The sequence below is a fragment of the Penaeus vannamei genome, chromosome 21, assembly GCF_042767895.1.
Source record: "Penaeus vannamei isolate JL-2024 chromosome 21, ASM4276789v1, whole genome shotgun sequence".
NCBI lineage: Eukaryota > Metazoa > Arthropoda > Malacostraca > Decapoda > Penaeidae > Penaeus > Penaeus vannamei.
Window position 1 is genome coordinate 18,028,296 of NC_091569.1, and position 15,000 is coordinate 18,043,295.

Sequence of the window (15,000 nt, forward strand, 5' to 3'; positions counted from 1 at the left end):
TCTAGAAGAAGGAGAAGGAGAAGGAGAAGGAGAAGGAGAAGGAGAAGGAGAAGGAGAAGGAGAAGGAGAAGGAGAAGGAGAAGGAGAAGGAGAAGGAGAAGGAGAAGGAGAAGGAGAAGGAGAAGGAGAAGGAGAAGGAGAAGAAGAAGAAGAAGAAGAAGAAGAAGAAGAAGAAGAAGAAGAAGAAGAAGAAGAAGAAGAAGAAGAAGAAGAAAATCATTATTAGCACTGACTGCTATTGTTAATAAAAATAGTAATACTAAATAATACAGAAATATTGAGAATGAAAATAAAACGATAATGCTATTCATCTAAATTGAAAGGACCGCACACATACTGTACAAATCGTCTTCACCAATGCTTCTATAGAATTCGCAAGGCACCGTGCGAACCAGAGAACAACAACAATGATAACAAAGGCAGAGGCTAAGAACACAACAAAGAAAAGCTTATCGTTTCGGTGTAATTTAAGAGCGTTTTTATCATTCTGGTCAATTGCATGCAACAAATGATATATTGATGCCCATTGCTACACGTAATCTTACTTTGGCTCTCTGCTTATTTGGGCGTGCGTTGGTCTAAATAAGCATCTGAGGGGCGAATGGGAATTGGGGAAAGTGAGGGAGGGGGGGGAGAGGGGAGAGGGTAGGCGGGAGAGGGGAGAGGGGAGAGGGTAGGCGGGAGAGGGGAGAGGGGAGAGGGTAGGCGGGAGAGGGGAGAGGGGAGAGGGGAGAGGGGAGAGAAGAGAGAGAGAGAAAGGAGAGAGGAGAGAGGAGAGAGGAGAGAGGAGAGAGGAGAGAGGAGAGAGGAGAGAGGAGAGAGAGGAGAGAAGAGAGAAGAGAGAGGAGAGAAGAGAGAGGAGAGAGGAGAGACAAGAGAGAAGAGAGAAGAGAGAGGAGAAAGGAAAGAAAAGAGAGAAGAGAGAGGAGAGTGAGAGAGAGAGAGAGAGAGAGAGAGAGAGAGAGAGAGAGAGAGAGACAGAGACAGAGACAGAGACAGAGACAGAGACAGAGACAGAGACAGAGACAGAGACAGAGACAGACAGACAGACAGACAGACAGACACAGACAGACAGACAGACAGAGAGAGGGGGAGAGAAGGAGAGAGGGAGAGGGAGGGAGGGAGGGAGAGAGGGAAAGAGGAAGAGAGGGAGAGAGGGAGAGGGAGGGAGAGAGGGAGAGGGAGGGAGAGAGGGAGAGAGGAGAGGGAGGGAGAGAGGAGAAGGAGAGAGAGAAAGAGAGAGAGAGAAAGAGAGAGAGAGGAAGAGAGAGAAAGAGAGAGAGAGGAAGAGAGAGAAAGAGAGAGAGAGGAAGGGAGAGACAGGAAGAGAGAGAAAGAGAGAGAAAGGAACAGATAGACAAAGAGAGGAAGAGAAAGAGAGAGAAAGAGAGAGAGAGAGAGAGTCAGAGGGAGAGAATGAGAGAAGCGGAAAAGAAGAGAGAGAGGAGAAATGGAGGAGAGGAGAGAGAGAGGAGAGAAGTAGTAGAGAAAGGGATTGAGTGGAGAAGGAGAGGGATAGAGGGAGTGGAAAAGGAGAGGGAGAGAGGGAGGGGAGAAGGAGAGGGAGAGAGGGAGTGGAGAAGGAGAGGGAGAGAGGGAGTAGAGAAGGAGAGGGAGAGAGGGAGTGGAGAAGGAGAGGGAGAGAGGGAGTGGAGAAGGAGAGGGAGAGAGGGAGTGGAGAAGGAGAGGGAGAGAGGGAGTGGAGAAGAAGAGGGAGAGAGGGAGTGAAGAAGGAGAGGGAGAGAGGGAGCGGAGAAGGAGCGGGGAGCGGAGAAAGAGGGGGGAGAGGTAGGGGGGAGAGAGAGAGGGGAGAGAGAGAGAGAGAGGAGAGAGACAGAGAAAGCGGAAAAGAGACAGATAGACAAATAGACAGATACAGATATACACATATACATACAGACTAAAATAGATAGACAGACAGAAAAACAGACAAAACAGATAGAGACACAGACAGACACAGACAGATAGACAGATAATGGGCAAGACAGACGCACCTTAGGAAACAAGTCCCCTGCACCAGGCCGAGCCCCTTTCCGTCGCTCTGCCGTCCACCTCGCCCCTACCCCCCCCTTCCCCCCTCCAGCGGTTGCCTCAATCGAGCCCTGTTCCTCTCCCGCAGTGATCGACATGGAGGTCATAAATTCGTGTCTGGAGAACAACGGCGGCTGCGAGCACATGTGCCGCCACGCTGCAGGAGGCGCCGAGTGCAGCTGCCACGCCGGCTACCTGTTGCAGCCGGATCTCAGGTCGTGTCAGGTGAGGACGAGGGCGCGCCCCAGCGGGTGAAATAGTGGATGTATCGTCGGATTCATCTCCTTTTGAGACCTTCCGTCAGGCTAAATTAGGTGGATCTTCTTGCAAGACTTTTCATGTGGATATAGATTCTCCTCCTTTGAAGGCATCTGCCGGAGGAAAATTGGGTAATGTATCTCTTCTCTCCCGCAGGACGACAACGAGTGCGAGACGGGGAGCCACCGGTGCGAGCAGGAGTGCGTCAACACGGCGGGGGGATACGTGTGCGCCTGTCGCCAGGGCTTCACGCTCAGCGCCGACGGGTTCTCGTGCGAAGGTTCGTGGCGGGGGAGGCCGTTCCACGCACACACACACACACACACACACACACACACACACACACACACACACACACACACACACACACACACACACACACACACACACACACACACACACACACACACATACACACACACACACACATACACACACACACACACACACACACATACACACACACACACATACACACACACACACACACACACACACACACACACACACACACACACACACACACACACACACACACACACACACACACACACACACACACACACACATACATACACACACATACACACATATTTATATATGTATATATACACATATATATACATATATACATAAATACATACATGCATACATACATATGTATATATATATATATATATATATATATATATATATATATATATATATATACACTATACACACAAATGAATAATAAAAATCATGATAGATTACATGAACTCATCTATAGCCTGCCACGCCTGTTCCTCCCCCAGATGTGAACGAGTGCGCGCAGGAGAACGGCGGCTGCGAGCACGAGTGCAGGAATTCGCAGGGATCCTTCGCGTGCTCCTGCAGGCCCGGCTACCTCCTGGTCGACCTGACGCACTGTGACAGTAAGTGTGGGGCTCGTTCTCGCTCACCCCCCCCCCCCCATTCGTTTTCACCACTTCTTCACTACGTTTTATTATTTTTTTTGTTATTCTTGCTCGCTTCCGTCCGTCTCTGATTCGCATTCTCACTCTGCTTGGCTGTGCTAGCGAGTTTTTTTCATACTCCTTCTTTGCTTGTTTGTCTGTCTCTTTCTCTCTGTCTGTCGCTGTCTCTCTCTTTTTCTGTCTCTGACACTTTCTCTATCTATCGCTGTCTCTTTCTCTTTTCCTGTCTGTCTCTGTCTCTTTCCCTCTGTCTGTCACTGTCTCTCTCTTTTTCTCTGTCTGTCGCTGTCTCTTTGTCTTTTTCTGTCTGTCTCTGACTCTTTCTCTATCAATCGCTGTCTCTTTCTCTTTTTCTGTCTGTCTCTGTCTCTTTCTCTCTGTCTGCCACTGTCTCTCTCTTTTATCTCTGTCTGTCGCTGTCTTTTTCTCCTTTTCTGTCTCGCTCTCTTTCTCAATGTCTGTCACTGCCTCTCTCTCTTTCTCTTTTCTGTCTATCACTGTCTCTGTCTCTTTTTCTCTGTCTGCCTCTGTCTCTTTCTCTCGGTCTGTCTCTGTCTCTCTGTCTGTCGCTATATCTTTCTCTTTTTCTGCCTCGCTCTCTTTTTTCCTCTGTCTGTCGTTGTCTCTCTCTTTGTCTTTTACAGCCTCTCTCTCTTTCTCTCTGTCTGTCACTGTCTCTGTCTCTTTCTCTCTCTCTTTATCTCTGTCACTGTCTCTGTCTCCTTCACTCTGTCTGTCTCTTCTCTGTCTTTGACTCTGTCTCTTTGTCTCTTTCTCTCTCTCTCTCTCCTCTCTCCCTCCTCCCTTCGCTCTCTCTTTTTCTCCCTCGCTCCCCCCTCTCTCTCTCCCTCTTTCCCTCTCCCTTCACTCTCATTCTCCCTCTACCCCCTTTCTCTCTCGTATTTATCTTCGACTCTCTTCCCCCCCTTCCTCCCTCCCTTCTTTCATTTTTTCCTCCATTCATTTCAACTAACGACGGTTGTAAACCCCAAGAGACACGCACAATGTTAAATGGCAGTACCGCACCCTCTGTTGCCAGCATTGATAGCACCTTTTAGTGGGGATTACCATAATATCTTCATGTCACGTCCGATAAACATCTAAAACAGCCATTTTTTAAAAGGTTATCTTCACCGAGCAAGCTTTAATGGCTGTGAGGATAATTGGCTCAGTGGGAATGCTTTATCAGGCGTCGAATTCTTTATGTCTTTCTCTTGGCAGATAGCTGTTTTGTGGAGACTATTACTTGAGATTACTTCTTTTTTTCTAAGTCCACCTTTTAGCGAAATGGAAGACGTTAATTCAAGGAGTATTTTTCCATTAGCTACATGTACTCTTTTTTCTTTCGCTGAACTGCTGTCTCAGATGGAACATGGTCATTTGCTTTGGAAATGTTATGATAACTCTCCTGGAGACAAGAACTAGATGACTGTGATTAAATCAACGTGTTCGCATTTCATATAATTTGCGCACATTATGCAACATGTTACGTAGTGTACGTACAACACACACACAGAGACATACCAACTTATACTGTACATGTTTCTTGTTTCAACAATTTTCTGAATCTGCTTCGTTCTTCCACGTCTCAACAATACAATATCACTGTAAACAATATATTTCTAACATCTTAACCGAGTAAGAGAGAGAGAGAGAGAGAGAGAGAGAGAGAGAGAGAGAGAGAGAGAGAGAGAGAGAGAGAGAGAGAGAGAGAGAGAGAGAGAGAGAGAGAGAGAGAGAGCAGAGATATAGATAGAGATAAAAAAAAAAACAAGTAGAATAACAAAAAAGAAAAACAAAACAAATTCAAACACTCAAATCCATCCCTCCTCTTCGTCCGAATCCCCAGTGATAGACTATGACTACGGCGACGACTACAGCTCCCACAGCTCGCGCGGGGACATGGACCTGCAGCCGGACCCCGAGGACGACGCCACGGTGCTGGAGGAGGCCACGTCGCACACCCACGAGGCACTCAACGTCGTCACGTACGCGGAGCAGGCCAGGATCACGACCATACACACGCGTAAGTGAGCGAGGGGAGAGGGAGGAGGAGAGGGGGTGTAGGGGAGGAAGGGAGAGGGAGGAGGAGTAGGGGTAGAGGGAGGAAGGGAGAGGGAGGGAGTAGAGGGAGGAAGGGAGAGGGAAGGAGTAGGGGGAGGAAGAGAGAGGGAGGGAGTAGAGGGAGGAAGGGAGAGGGAGGGAGAAGGAAAGGAAGAGGGAGGGAGGGAGAGGGTGGGAGGGAAGGAGGGAGAGGGTGGGAGAGGGAGGAGGGGAAAGAGGGAGTGTTGGGAGGAAGAGGGGGGGAGGAGAAGGAATAAGAGGGAGGAGGGGAGAGGGACGTTGCGGTAAGGCGAAGGGGAGAGGTGGGTTGCGGTGGGAAAAAGAGGGAGGAGAGGAAAGGGAGGATACAGTGGGAGAAAGAAAGAAGGGGGGAAGACAGAATCTGAAAAGTCACACATAGACAAATGTATGACTGAAAATGAACAACTCCATTTAATATGTAACTGACGTTTTGATAATACACTTTAAGTGTTGATTTTGAAAATATAAAGTAGAGATGGAGAGTCTGAGTGAGACCGAGGGAGAGTGGGAGAAAGAAATCGAAAGAAAGAAGCGGAATCAGATAAAAAGAAAGGATAGGGAAAAGAAAAAAAAATATGAATTATGAAGAGGGAAATATATGAAAAGAGAAAAAACAAGGTAGAAAGAAATAAAGATAGAAAGATGATATACAAATACATAGATAGATAGCCAGATAGATAGACAGATAGATTGAAAGATATCCAGATAGATAGACATACATATAGATAGAAAGATAGCTAGATGTATTGACAGATAGGTGGATTGATAAATAGGTTCGAGATATATATATATATATATATATATATATATATATATATATATATATATATATATATATATATATATATATATATATATATATATCAAGAGCGAGAGCGAGAGCGAGAGCGAGAGCGAGAGAGCGAGAGAGAGAGAGAGAGAGAGAGAGAGAAAGAGAGAAAGAGAGAAAGAGAGAAAGAAAGAGAGGAGAGAGAGAGAGATAGAGAGCGAGGGGGGGGCGCAATGACCACATGGCAATGAGTCCTCTCCTCGCCCCATAAGGATGCGTCCCAGGATACTTCGGACCGAACTGCACCTTGACTTGCCGCGACTGTCCCGGGGAATGTGACAAGGAGGGCGAAGGCTGCCTCTGCGAGCCTGGCAGGACGGGGCCGACCTGCAGTGTCCCTTGTCCCGAAGGCTTCTACGGTGCAGGCTGTAACGAGGTAAGCGAAAGCGAGGTTCATCATGCGTTCGTTTTCGAATATGTGGCATTAAATTCTTTTGAATTAGTATTATCATTTTGTGATTTTAATTAATAGCAGAATCGGTAAGAAAAGTCTTTTGGCTCACCATAGTATCACGAGCATTCCTTTCGTTGCAGGTGTGCAGGTGCGAGAACGAAGGCACTTGTGATGCCGTGAGTGGCAAATGCACTTGTCCTCCGGGTGTGTCTGGAGAATTCTGCGAGGATGGCTGCCCGGCCGGTAAGGGACCGCACACACGCCGTTTGTTTGATGTATATTTACTTATTTATTTATTGATGGATTTATAGGTTTATTACAAATGGATACATGAACACATCCGGAGTGAAGTGAACGATGAATCAGGGTGTAAGTCTTTTGACGACTGAACCAGAGAACACCTTTTCATTGGAAAATAACAAACAAACTAATTCAGCGCGTGCAGGTGATGGTGAGACCGGTCTAACTGACAGCAAACAGGACACGATTGATCGCCCATACCCCCCCCCTTCCACAGGCTACTACGGCGACACCTGCGAGCGGCGGTGCCCCATGATGTGCCCCTCGATGCGCTGCAACCGCGTGTTCGGCTTCTGCGAGTGCGACCCGGGGCGCTTCGGGCCCAAGTGCAACATGCCATGTCCGGCCTTGACCTGGGGTGCCAACTGCCGCCACCAGTGCCAGTGCAACGACCAGACCACTGCCCGCTGCCACCCTGAGGTACATTTTTCTCTAGAGTTTGGCTTGTTCGAGATTTCTGGGCCAGACATAAGTGCCATGAATTCCTTCTTACTTGACTGCCCTTCGCGCGGCTACTTTCATGATTTTTCGTCACGTGATTTTCCTTCAGAGTGGCGTGTGCGAGTGCCAGCCCGGCTACGTGGGCGTCGACTGCTCTGAGGAGTGCCCCAAGGGCCGCTGGGGAGCCGGCTGCAACCACGAGTGCCAGTGTGCCAATGGAGCGAGCTGCCACCCGGCGACGGGCGCCTGCCTCATGGACTGCCCGCCGGGCTTCACGGGCGCCGACTGTCGAGACGGTGGGTTGCGGGGCGGGGATTCCTTGGGCTCTGTTTAGTTAGAATTTGAATATGCGTGTAGGTATATGTGTGTATATATGAATAAATAAAATATATATATATATATATATACATATATGTATATATATATATATATATATATATATATATATATATATATATTCATTTATTTATTCATTCATGAGTCACATCCAATGGGATATGACATAGCTATAGACATAGTAAAAATTTCCTACATGATATACTGTACACACACGCATACATACAAAAATAATAATAATAATACACACGCATGTATGCATGTGTATATATATATATATATATATATTTATATACATATATATATATATATATATGTATATATATATATATATATATATATATATATATATATATTTTTTTTTTTTTTTTTTTTTTTTTTTTTTTTTTTTTTTTTTTCTTTTTTCTTCTTCTTCTTCTTCTTCTTCTTCTTCTTCTTTCTTTCTTTCTTTTAAAGCACATAAGGAATTTTATTCATATCCATAGTTTATGTCACATCCCTTTGGGTATTCTATCCTCTTGGTTTAGAATGAAATGAAATCTTATTCTGCTTCCTCCCCCGGCTGCAGCGTGCGACGAGGCCCACTACGGTCCGGGCTGCATGAAGGTGTGCATGTGCGGGATGCGGCCATGCGACCCGGTCAGCGGCGCCTGCCTGTGTCCTGCCGGCACCTACGGCCTCTCCTGCGAGCAACGTAGGTGGCTGTACATGGTATTAAGGGACAGGCAGAGATGAAGAGATGGTAGATAGATAGATAAACAGACAGAGCGAGAGCGAGAGCGAGAGCGAGAGAGAGAGAGAACGCGAGAGCGACAGTAAAGACAAATCTGATCATAAGAACCTCTAAAGCGTCCAACCTCAACAAACGACGAATACTCAAAACTGACCAAAACATAAATGAAATACACGATACTTTCTCCCGCCTTCCTCCAGCCTGTCCTGATGGCCTGTGGGGAGAAAGTTGCCTGAAGAAGTGCCAGTGCGAGAACGGAGGGAACTGCGACAGGGTCAGCGGACAGTGCCACTGCAGGCCAGGGTTCACGGTAAGGATGGTTTGGTTCGCTTTTGATAATTAGGTTAATGATGATGATAAGGATGATATTTAAATGTATTCATTTTTTTCCTATCAGGACATCGGTAAAGCGATGAACATAGGTAGCGCTATATTTTGTGTATCCTATATAGACAAGACTAGAGAAAAAAGTGGTATTTATATCCGGATTGACTGATTTGAGGAACCGACTCAAAGAATGAGCTTTTGATCAGTTTTGAAGGAAAATCTAATTTGAAAATATTGACTTCAATTGGCCGACATACTCCAAACCACGTTACGCCACATTCTCCAAATGTGACCTAAAAAAACAATGCTTAGATTGCGTAATAGCCCCTCCCCCCCCTTTCCCCCAAGGGACCCACGTGCGAGGCGCAGTGCCCCCCTGGGAGGTTTGGCAAAGACTGCAGTGAGACCTGTACTTGCCTCAACGGTGCTGCCTGTCACCACGTTACGGGAAGGTGAGTGTGAGATCGCTAATTAGTTTGCTTTTTTTTCGTTCTCTTTTTTCTTTCGCGGTGTTGTTTGCCATTTCCCTCACTACCCGGTGCATTTTCTCTGTCTCTGCCTCTCTCTCTCTCTCTATTCAAGGTTCGTGTATCTATGTATCTATCTACATATTCATCCATCCATCCATCCATCCATCCAACTATCTATCCATCCAACCATCCATCTTTATATATCCCCATTTTACTCTTCCTCTCTCCCTCCCTCCCTCCTTCGCATCGCTCCACCCTTCTTTCTCTGTCGACAATGCTTTGTTTATTGTTCCAAAAACAAGTCCGGCAAGATATCGAAGTTACCCCTGAATCCGTCTTTGTTTGTTTACATCAGCAGCTGCAGTGTCTGAAAGCGGCCATTTTTTCCCCTCGAAGGTGCCACCTCCCTTCGGGTAATTAGGAAAGAATTTGTTGATAGCTGAAAAAGATAGAGCTCGTTAAATGTAACTTGGTTAGTGACCAATCCCTGGCTAACTAAAGATTAGACACTTTGTATATAAATAAGATTAGGTGGATGCTTTTCTAACGAGTGCATAAATAAATAGAGACGAAGATTAAGTATTCTTGCCAAGTGTTCAGTAAGGTTCTTTAAATACTTTCTTAGGATTATTTCTGATTGGCATAATCTCATGATCGACACTGAAAGACTTTTGTTAATATTCAATTAATTTATATGCCTATCACTGATATGCACTGGTATGAGAAAACAAATGTGCACACGTATATATACATATGTGTGTGTATATATATATATATATATATATATATATATATATATATATATATATATATATATATATATATATATATATATATGAGTTGACATTTCAGCATCCGGCAACCTCCGGACCTCAGGAGTGCCGGATTTTCTACGTTTATATATATTGTATATATTCAACTGAAAGTGAATACGTGTACAGTCCTTTAAAGAAAGAAACTTAAGCACTAAATGAAAAGCAAATGAAATGTTAATGCTAACCAACTGAACTATATATATATATATATATATATATATATATATATATATATATATATATATATATGTATGTATATATATATATATATATATATTTTTTTTTTTTTTTTTTTTTTTTTTTTTTTTTTTTTTTTTTTTTTTTTTTAGCATTTCCACTTTCTGTGCAGTCGACAACGTACGATGTTTATGCTTTACACCTCCTCTTTTCTTTACTGAATCCATCATGGCGCTATGCAGCAGCATGATATGATACAGTGAGGAATGAGCAGGATTCCCTGTTACATGTGCGAGACCCAACAGCTGATTCTGGAGTACAGCGCCATCAAAACATGAACGGCGACTCCAGAATGAATGTGGAAATGCGCTCCGAAATCAAAACCAGAAATCTGAAGGAACCGGATTATCGATGGCCGGATTTTTAAATGTCAACCTGTATATAGATACACATTTTAACTTATATGCATACATACATACAAGCACTTAAGATAACCATTCAGATAATGGCCACTGATCATTGGCGTCGCCCCCAGGTGCGAGTGCGCCGCGGGCTTCACGGGGCAGCGGTGCGGGCAGCCGTGCCCCCTGGGGCGCTTCGGGCCGGACTGCGTGCACATGTGCGACTGCGACAACAGCGGCGGCTGCGACCGCGTGAGCGGCGAGTGCAACTGCGCCTCCGGCTGGCGGGGACCGCACTGCACGCTGCGTGAGTATTATAAGAGTGATCATGATGATAATGAGGAAAAAATGGCATATGTGATAAGTACTATCATTGATAGGATTATCTTAACTGTTCATATGACCACTATCATTCTTCTCATAATCGACGTAAACGAAATTTAATACTATTGGATTCATTATCAATGTATTACTATTATCAGTATCGTCATCGAAACCAATGCCCTCTCACTTTCTCAATGAATTTCCTCTGTGACCTTCGCCATTCTCTTAACTCCCTCAGCCTGCCCTGAGGGGAGCTATGGCGCAGGCTGTGCCATGAACTGCAGTTGTGCCAACGGTGCCAAGTGCGACCACATATCCGGGGCCTGCATGTGCCAGCCAGGTGAGGGACTGCCGCGGCCTCCTCCTGGCCTGCGTCAAGATGTCTGATGCATTCCTGTGAATATTTTAAATCTTGTTGGATTATAAGTGTGCGTAGGCACACACACACACATAAGGTTATGAATATATATATACATTATATATATATATATATATATATATATATATATATATATATATATATTTATATATATATGTGTGTGTGTGTGTGTGTGTGTGTGTGTGTGTGTGTGTGTGTGTGTGTGTGTGTGTGTGTGTGTGTGTGTGTGTGTGCGTGTGTGTGTGTGTATTCACAAACTGTCGATGTCCCGCAGGCTGGCGCGGCACCTTCTGCTCGCGGCCGTGCCCCGACGGCTTCTGGGGGCAAGACTGCCGCCATCACTGCGGCTGCAGCGCCGGCGCCGCCTGCGACCCCACCACGGGCGCCTGCGTCTGTCCGCCGGGCAAGCACGGGCAGCACTGCTCTAAAAGTAAGTTATTTTTCTAGTGTGCATCACGATGGCTGAGTATAAACATAACTTTGATCATGAATAATTGCGAGAGTTGACCTCCGACTTCAATGGCGACTGCCTCCTGTGCCGCAGCGTGCCCCGTGGACCGGTGGGGCAGCGACTGCGAGCACGTGTGCCTGTGCCACAACGGGGGCACCTGCGACCGCGCGTCCGGCGCCTGCGTCTGCCCCGCGGGCTACACTGGTGCCACATGCCAAGACAGATGCCCCAAGGGAACGTACGGTAGCAACTGTCAGCATACGTGTCTGTGCCAACACGGTGCCACATGTCAACATGACACAGGTGCCTGTGTGTGTCCACCTGGCTTCAGCGGCACATACTGCGAGACAGGTCAGTGTGTAAGGGGCTAACTGAATGTAACAATATGTATACATGTCCATGCATTGCTCGGTGCACTGCAAGTCCTCGCAGTGTCGGTCCGGGCTGGATGGTGACCGAAGTATCATCACAGAATTATAAGGATAAATAGATTATGAGTTTGTGACTGAACAGATTGATATTTGAATGAACAGACAGATACATAAAAAAGGATAAACAGATTGATAGATGAATAAATACTTAAATTAATGAGAAAGCTGAATTGATAAATGCGTAGCGAATTGAATGTATCCATATAATAGATAAATAGATAAACAAATAAACAAAAGAATTAACAAACAATCGCATATATAAACCTAATATCAGTTACAAAAAATCATCCCCAGCAAGATATTAATCCGTATAAAATCCTCATTACCTTGTTATCCTCCTTCTATCCAAACTGCGGCCCAAAAGGTAAAAAATATATTAATCCTCGTATAATCCGGATTACCCCATTGCCAGAAATATGTTATCCCTTTAGAATCATTATCACCTTATTGCTAAAAACATATAAATCCTGATATTATATTGGTTACCTTATCCGCAAATGCATTTTATCCCCGTTAACGTCCTTATTAAATTTTATCCAAAATATATGGAAGAACCTTATTAAGAAAAAGTATCCCCTTTAAAATCCTTTTTTTAGACAAATATATATCAGTCCTTATAGAATCCAGATTACCTTATTACGAAAAATGTATCAAACTCTTCTTACCTTGTAAAAAAAAAAGAAGAAAAAAAAAGAAAAAAAGGGGGGAGGGAATAAAAAGAAGAACAAGAATAAATCCTCATAAAGCCTTTATTACCTCATCACACTCCCCTCCCCCCTTCCTCCTGCCTCAGGGTGTGACGAAGGCAGCTTTGGCCCCGGGTGCGTGCTGGCCTGCGACTGCCACAACGAGGGCCATTGCGATCCTGTGACGGGGGCCTGCGAGTGCCAGCCCGGATGGAGGGGCAAGAAGTGCCATAAACCGTGCCATCAGGGTGAGTTTATGTGTTTATGAAGCATTATTGAAGTGCGAGAGCGGCTTTTTTTTCTTTTTTTTTTGTAGGGAGTAAGGTGATAGGGGGGGGGGTACTCTCTGTAGTGTTGGAAGTTTTTTCTGTTTAGATGGGAAATGCAGTATGTTGATATTACTGAATAATGGATCATTATTATAACGATGTGGTTACAGTTGTTATTATTATTATTATTGTTGTTATTATTATTGTTATTATCATTATTGTTATTATTATTATCATCATCATCATTATTATTATTATTGTTATTATTATCATTATTTTTGTTACTGTTGTTTTGTTATTATCATTATTATCATTGTTACTATGATCATTATTATTATAGTCATTTTCATTATTATTATTGTTATTATTATTATTATTATTGTTATTATTATTATTATTATTATTATTATTATTATTATTATTTTCTATTATTATTATTATTATTATTACTATTACTATTATTATTATTATTATTATTATTATTATTATTATTATTATTATTATTATTATTATTTTCTATCATTATTATTATTATTATTATTATTATTATTACTATTATTATTATTATTATTATTATTATTATTATTATTATGCGTTTATCATCATTATTACTAATCCTATTATCATCATTATTATTAATCCTGTTAGCATCATCATCAGTATCGTTATCGTTATCAAATATCATGATCATCATTTTATTGTTATCTTTAATATCATTATCGTTATTATTATTACTGTCATTATTAGTATCATAGCTATTATTATTATTTTGATAACCACCATTTTCATAATAAACATCACAATGATATAGCTGGTTATATCAGTGACGAAACGATCAACCTTGATGATTATGAAGGTGATAAAACCCAAACCAACTTCCCGCAGGTTTCTGGGGCCGCGAGTGCGAGCAAGTGTGCGACTGCGAGCACGGAGCGCAGTGCCACCACGTCACCGGGGAGTGCCACTGCACCCCAGGCTTCACCGGAGACAAGTGCCAGTTCAGTGAGTACTCTCTTTTTATTGATTTATTAATTAATATTATTATTATTATTATTATTATTATTATTATTAGTATTATCATTATTATTATTATTATTATTTATAGCATTCTTGTTTCTGTTTGCGGCTGTATTTATGAAGCTTATAAACAAAATTTATTTTGGGTATTGGCTGCAGATCTTTCCCTATCGTCGGGAAAATTTTACGACTCGCGATTTTCCTTCGGCAGTCTGTCCTGTTGGGTTCTTCGGCGAGGAGTGCAACGAGCGCTGCGCGTGCGGGCCCGAGGAGCCCTGCGACCACGTGACGGGGGCCTGCGCCTGCCCGCCCGGGAGACAAGGAGCGCAGTGCCATGAGTGTAAGACGGTGTTCTCTGGATGCAGGTTTAGCTGTGGCATGAACTTGCAATCGGATTTTTATATGTATAAGTTTAATGATTTTATGTGTGTATAAGGTCATATTTATGGGCCATCAGATATTAAAGAAATAGGTTGTATTAACCAAAAGGTTAGCTCTAATATCCAAAGAAAAGAGAAAAGGAAAGGTGAAATATGAGGCGAGGGCCCCCAGGCAGCCAGCGAGCCCGCCCTTGACTAATCGCCTGTCACTTTCCCCGCAGACTGCCTGGAGGGTCAGTGGGGCGAGCAGTGCCGGAAAGAGTGCCAGTGTGCGGGCTCATCCTTGTGCGACCCTGTCACGGGCGAATGCTTTTGCCCGGCGGGGTTGCGGGGAAGAAAGTGCCGAAGAGGGTGCCATAGAGGCCATTATGGCGTCGATTGTAAACAAGTGAGTGTGCTATAATGTAATGATAACAAAATCAGACATGAATAGGAAATTACAACAAGAGGATAAGACATAAAAATAATAAAGTAAAATAGGTATAATAAAACCAAATTAATGATCACATG

At 43.9% G+C, this 15,000-nt stretch overlaps 1 protein-coding gene across 6 annotated transcripts in view; it reads left to right on the forward strand.

The window, feature by feature from the left end:
• Positions 1 to 15,000, forward strand: part of LOC113823114 (multiple epidermal growth factor-like domains protein 6) — a 364,493-nt gene that overhangs the window by 172,869 nt on the left and 176,624 nt on the right. For 5 of the 6 annotated variants that reach the window (XR_011399393.1, XM_070136011.1, XM_070136013.1 and 2 more), the window contains 12 exons: positions 2,120 to 2,256; positions 2,446 to 2,569; positions 3,084 to 3,203; positions 5,095 to 5,271; positions 6,372 to 6,535; positions 6,694 to 6,796; positions 7,071 to 7,273; positions 7,404 to 7,590; positions 8,199 to 8,324; positions 8,564 to 8,673; positions 9,039 to 9,142; positions 10,688 to 10,860. Coding sequence is in view for 5 of the 6 variants with exons in the window: in XM_070136011.1 (XP_069992112.1) it covers positions 2,120 to 2,256; positions 2,446 to 2,569; positions 3,084 to 3,203; positions 5,095 to 5,271; positions 6,372 to 6,535; positions 6,694 to 6,796; positions 7,071 to 7,273; positions 7,404 to 7,590; positions 8,199 to 8,324; positions 8,564 to 8,673; positions 9,039 to 9,142; positions 10,688 to 10,860 (1,728 nt within the window). In the remaining variant the exon portion in view is untranslated. Of the gene's footprint in view, positions 1 to 2,119; positions 2,257 to 2,445; positions 2,570 to 3,083; positions 3,204 to 5,094; positions 5,272 to 6,371; positions 6,536 to 6,693; positions 6,797 to 7,070; positions 7,274 to 7,403; positions 7,591 to 8,198; positions 8,325 to 8,563; positions 8,674 to 9,038; positions 9,143 to 10,687; positions 10,861 to 11,115; positions 11,218 to 11,530; positions 11,687 to 11,800; positions 12,059 to 12,931; positions 13,073 to 13,978; positions 14,096 to 14,321; positions 14,451 to 14,711; positions 14,879 to 15,000 lie in introns of all 6 variants that reach the window. The other variant, XM_070136012.1, reaches the window with a different exon arrangement.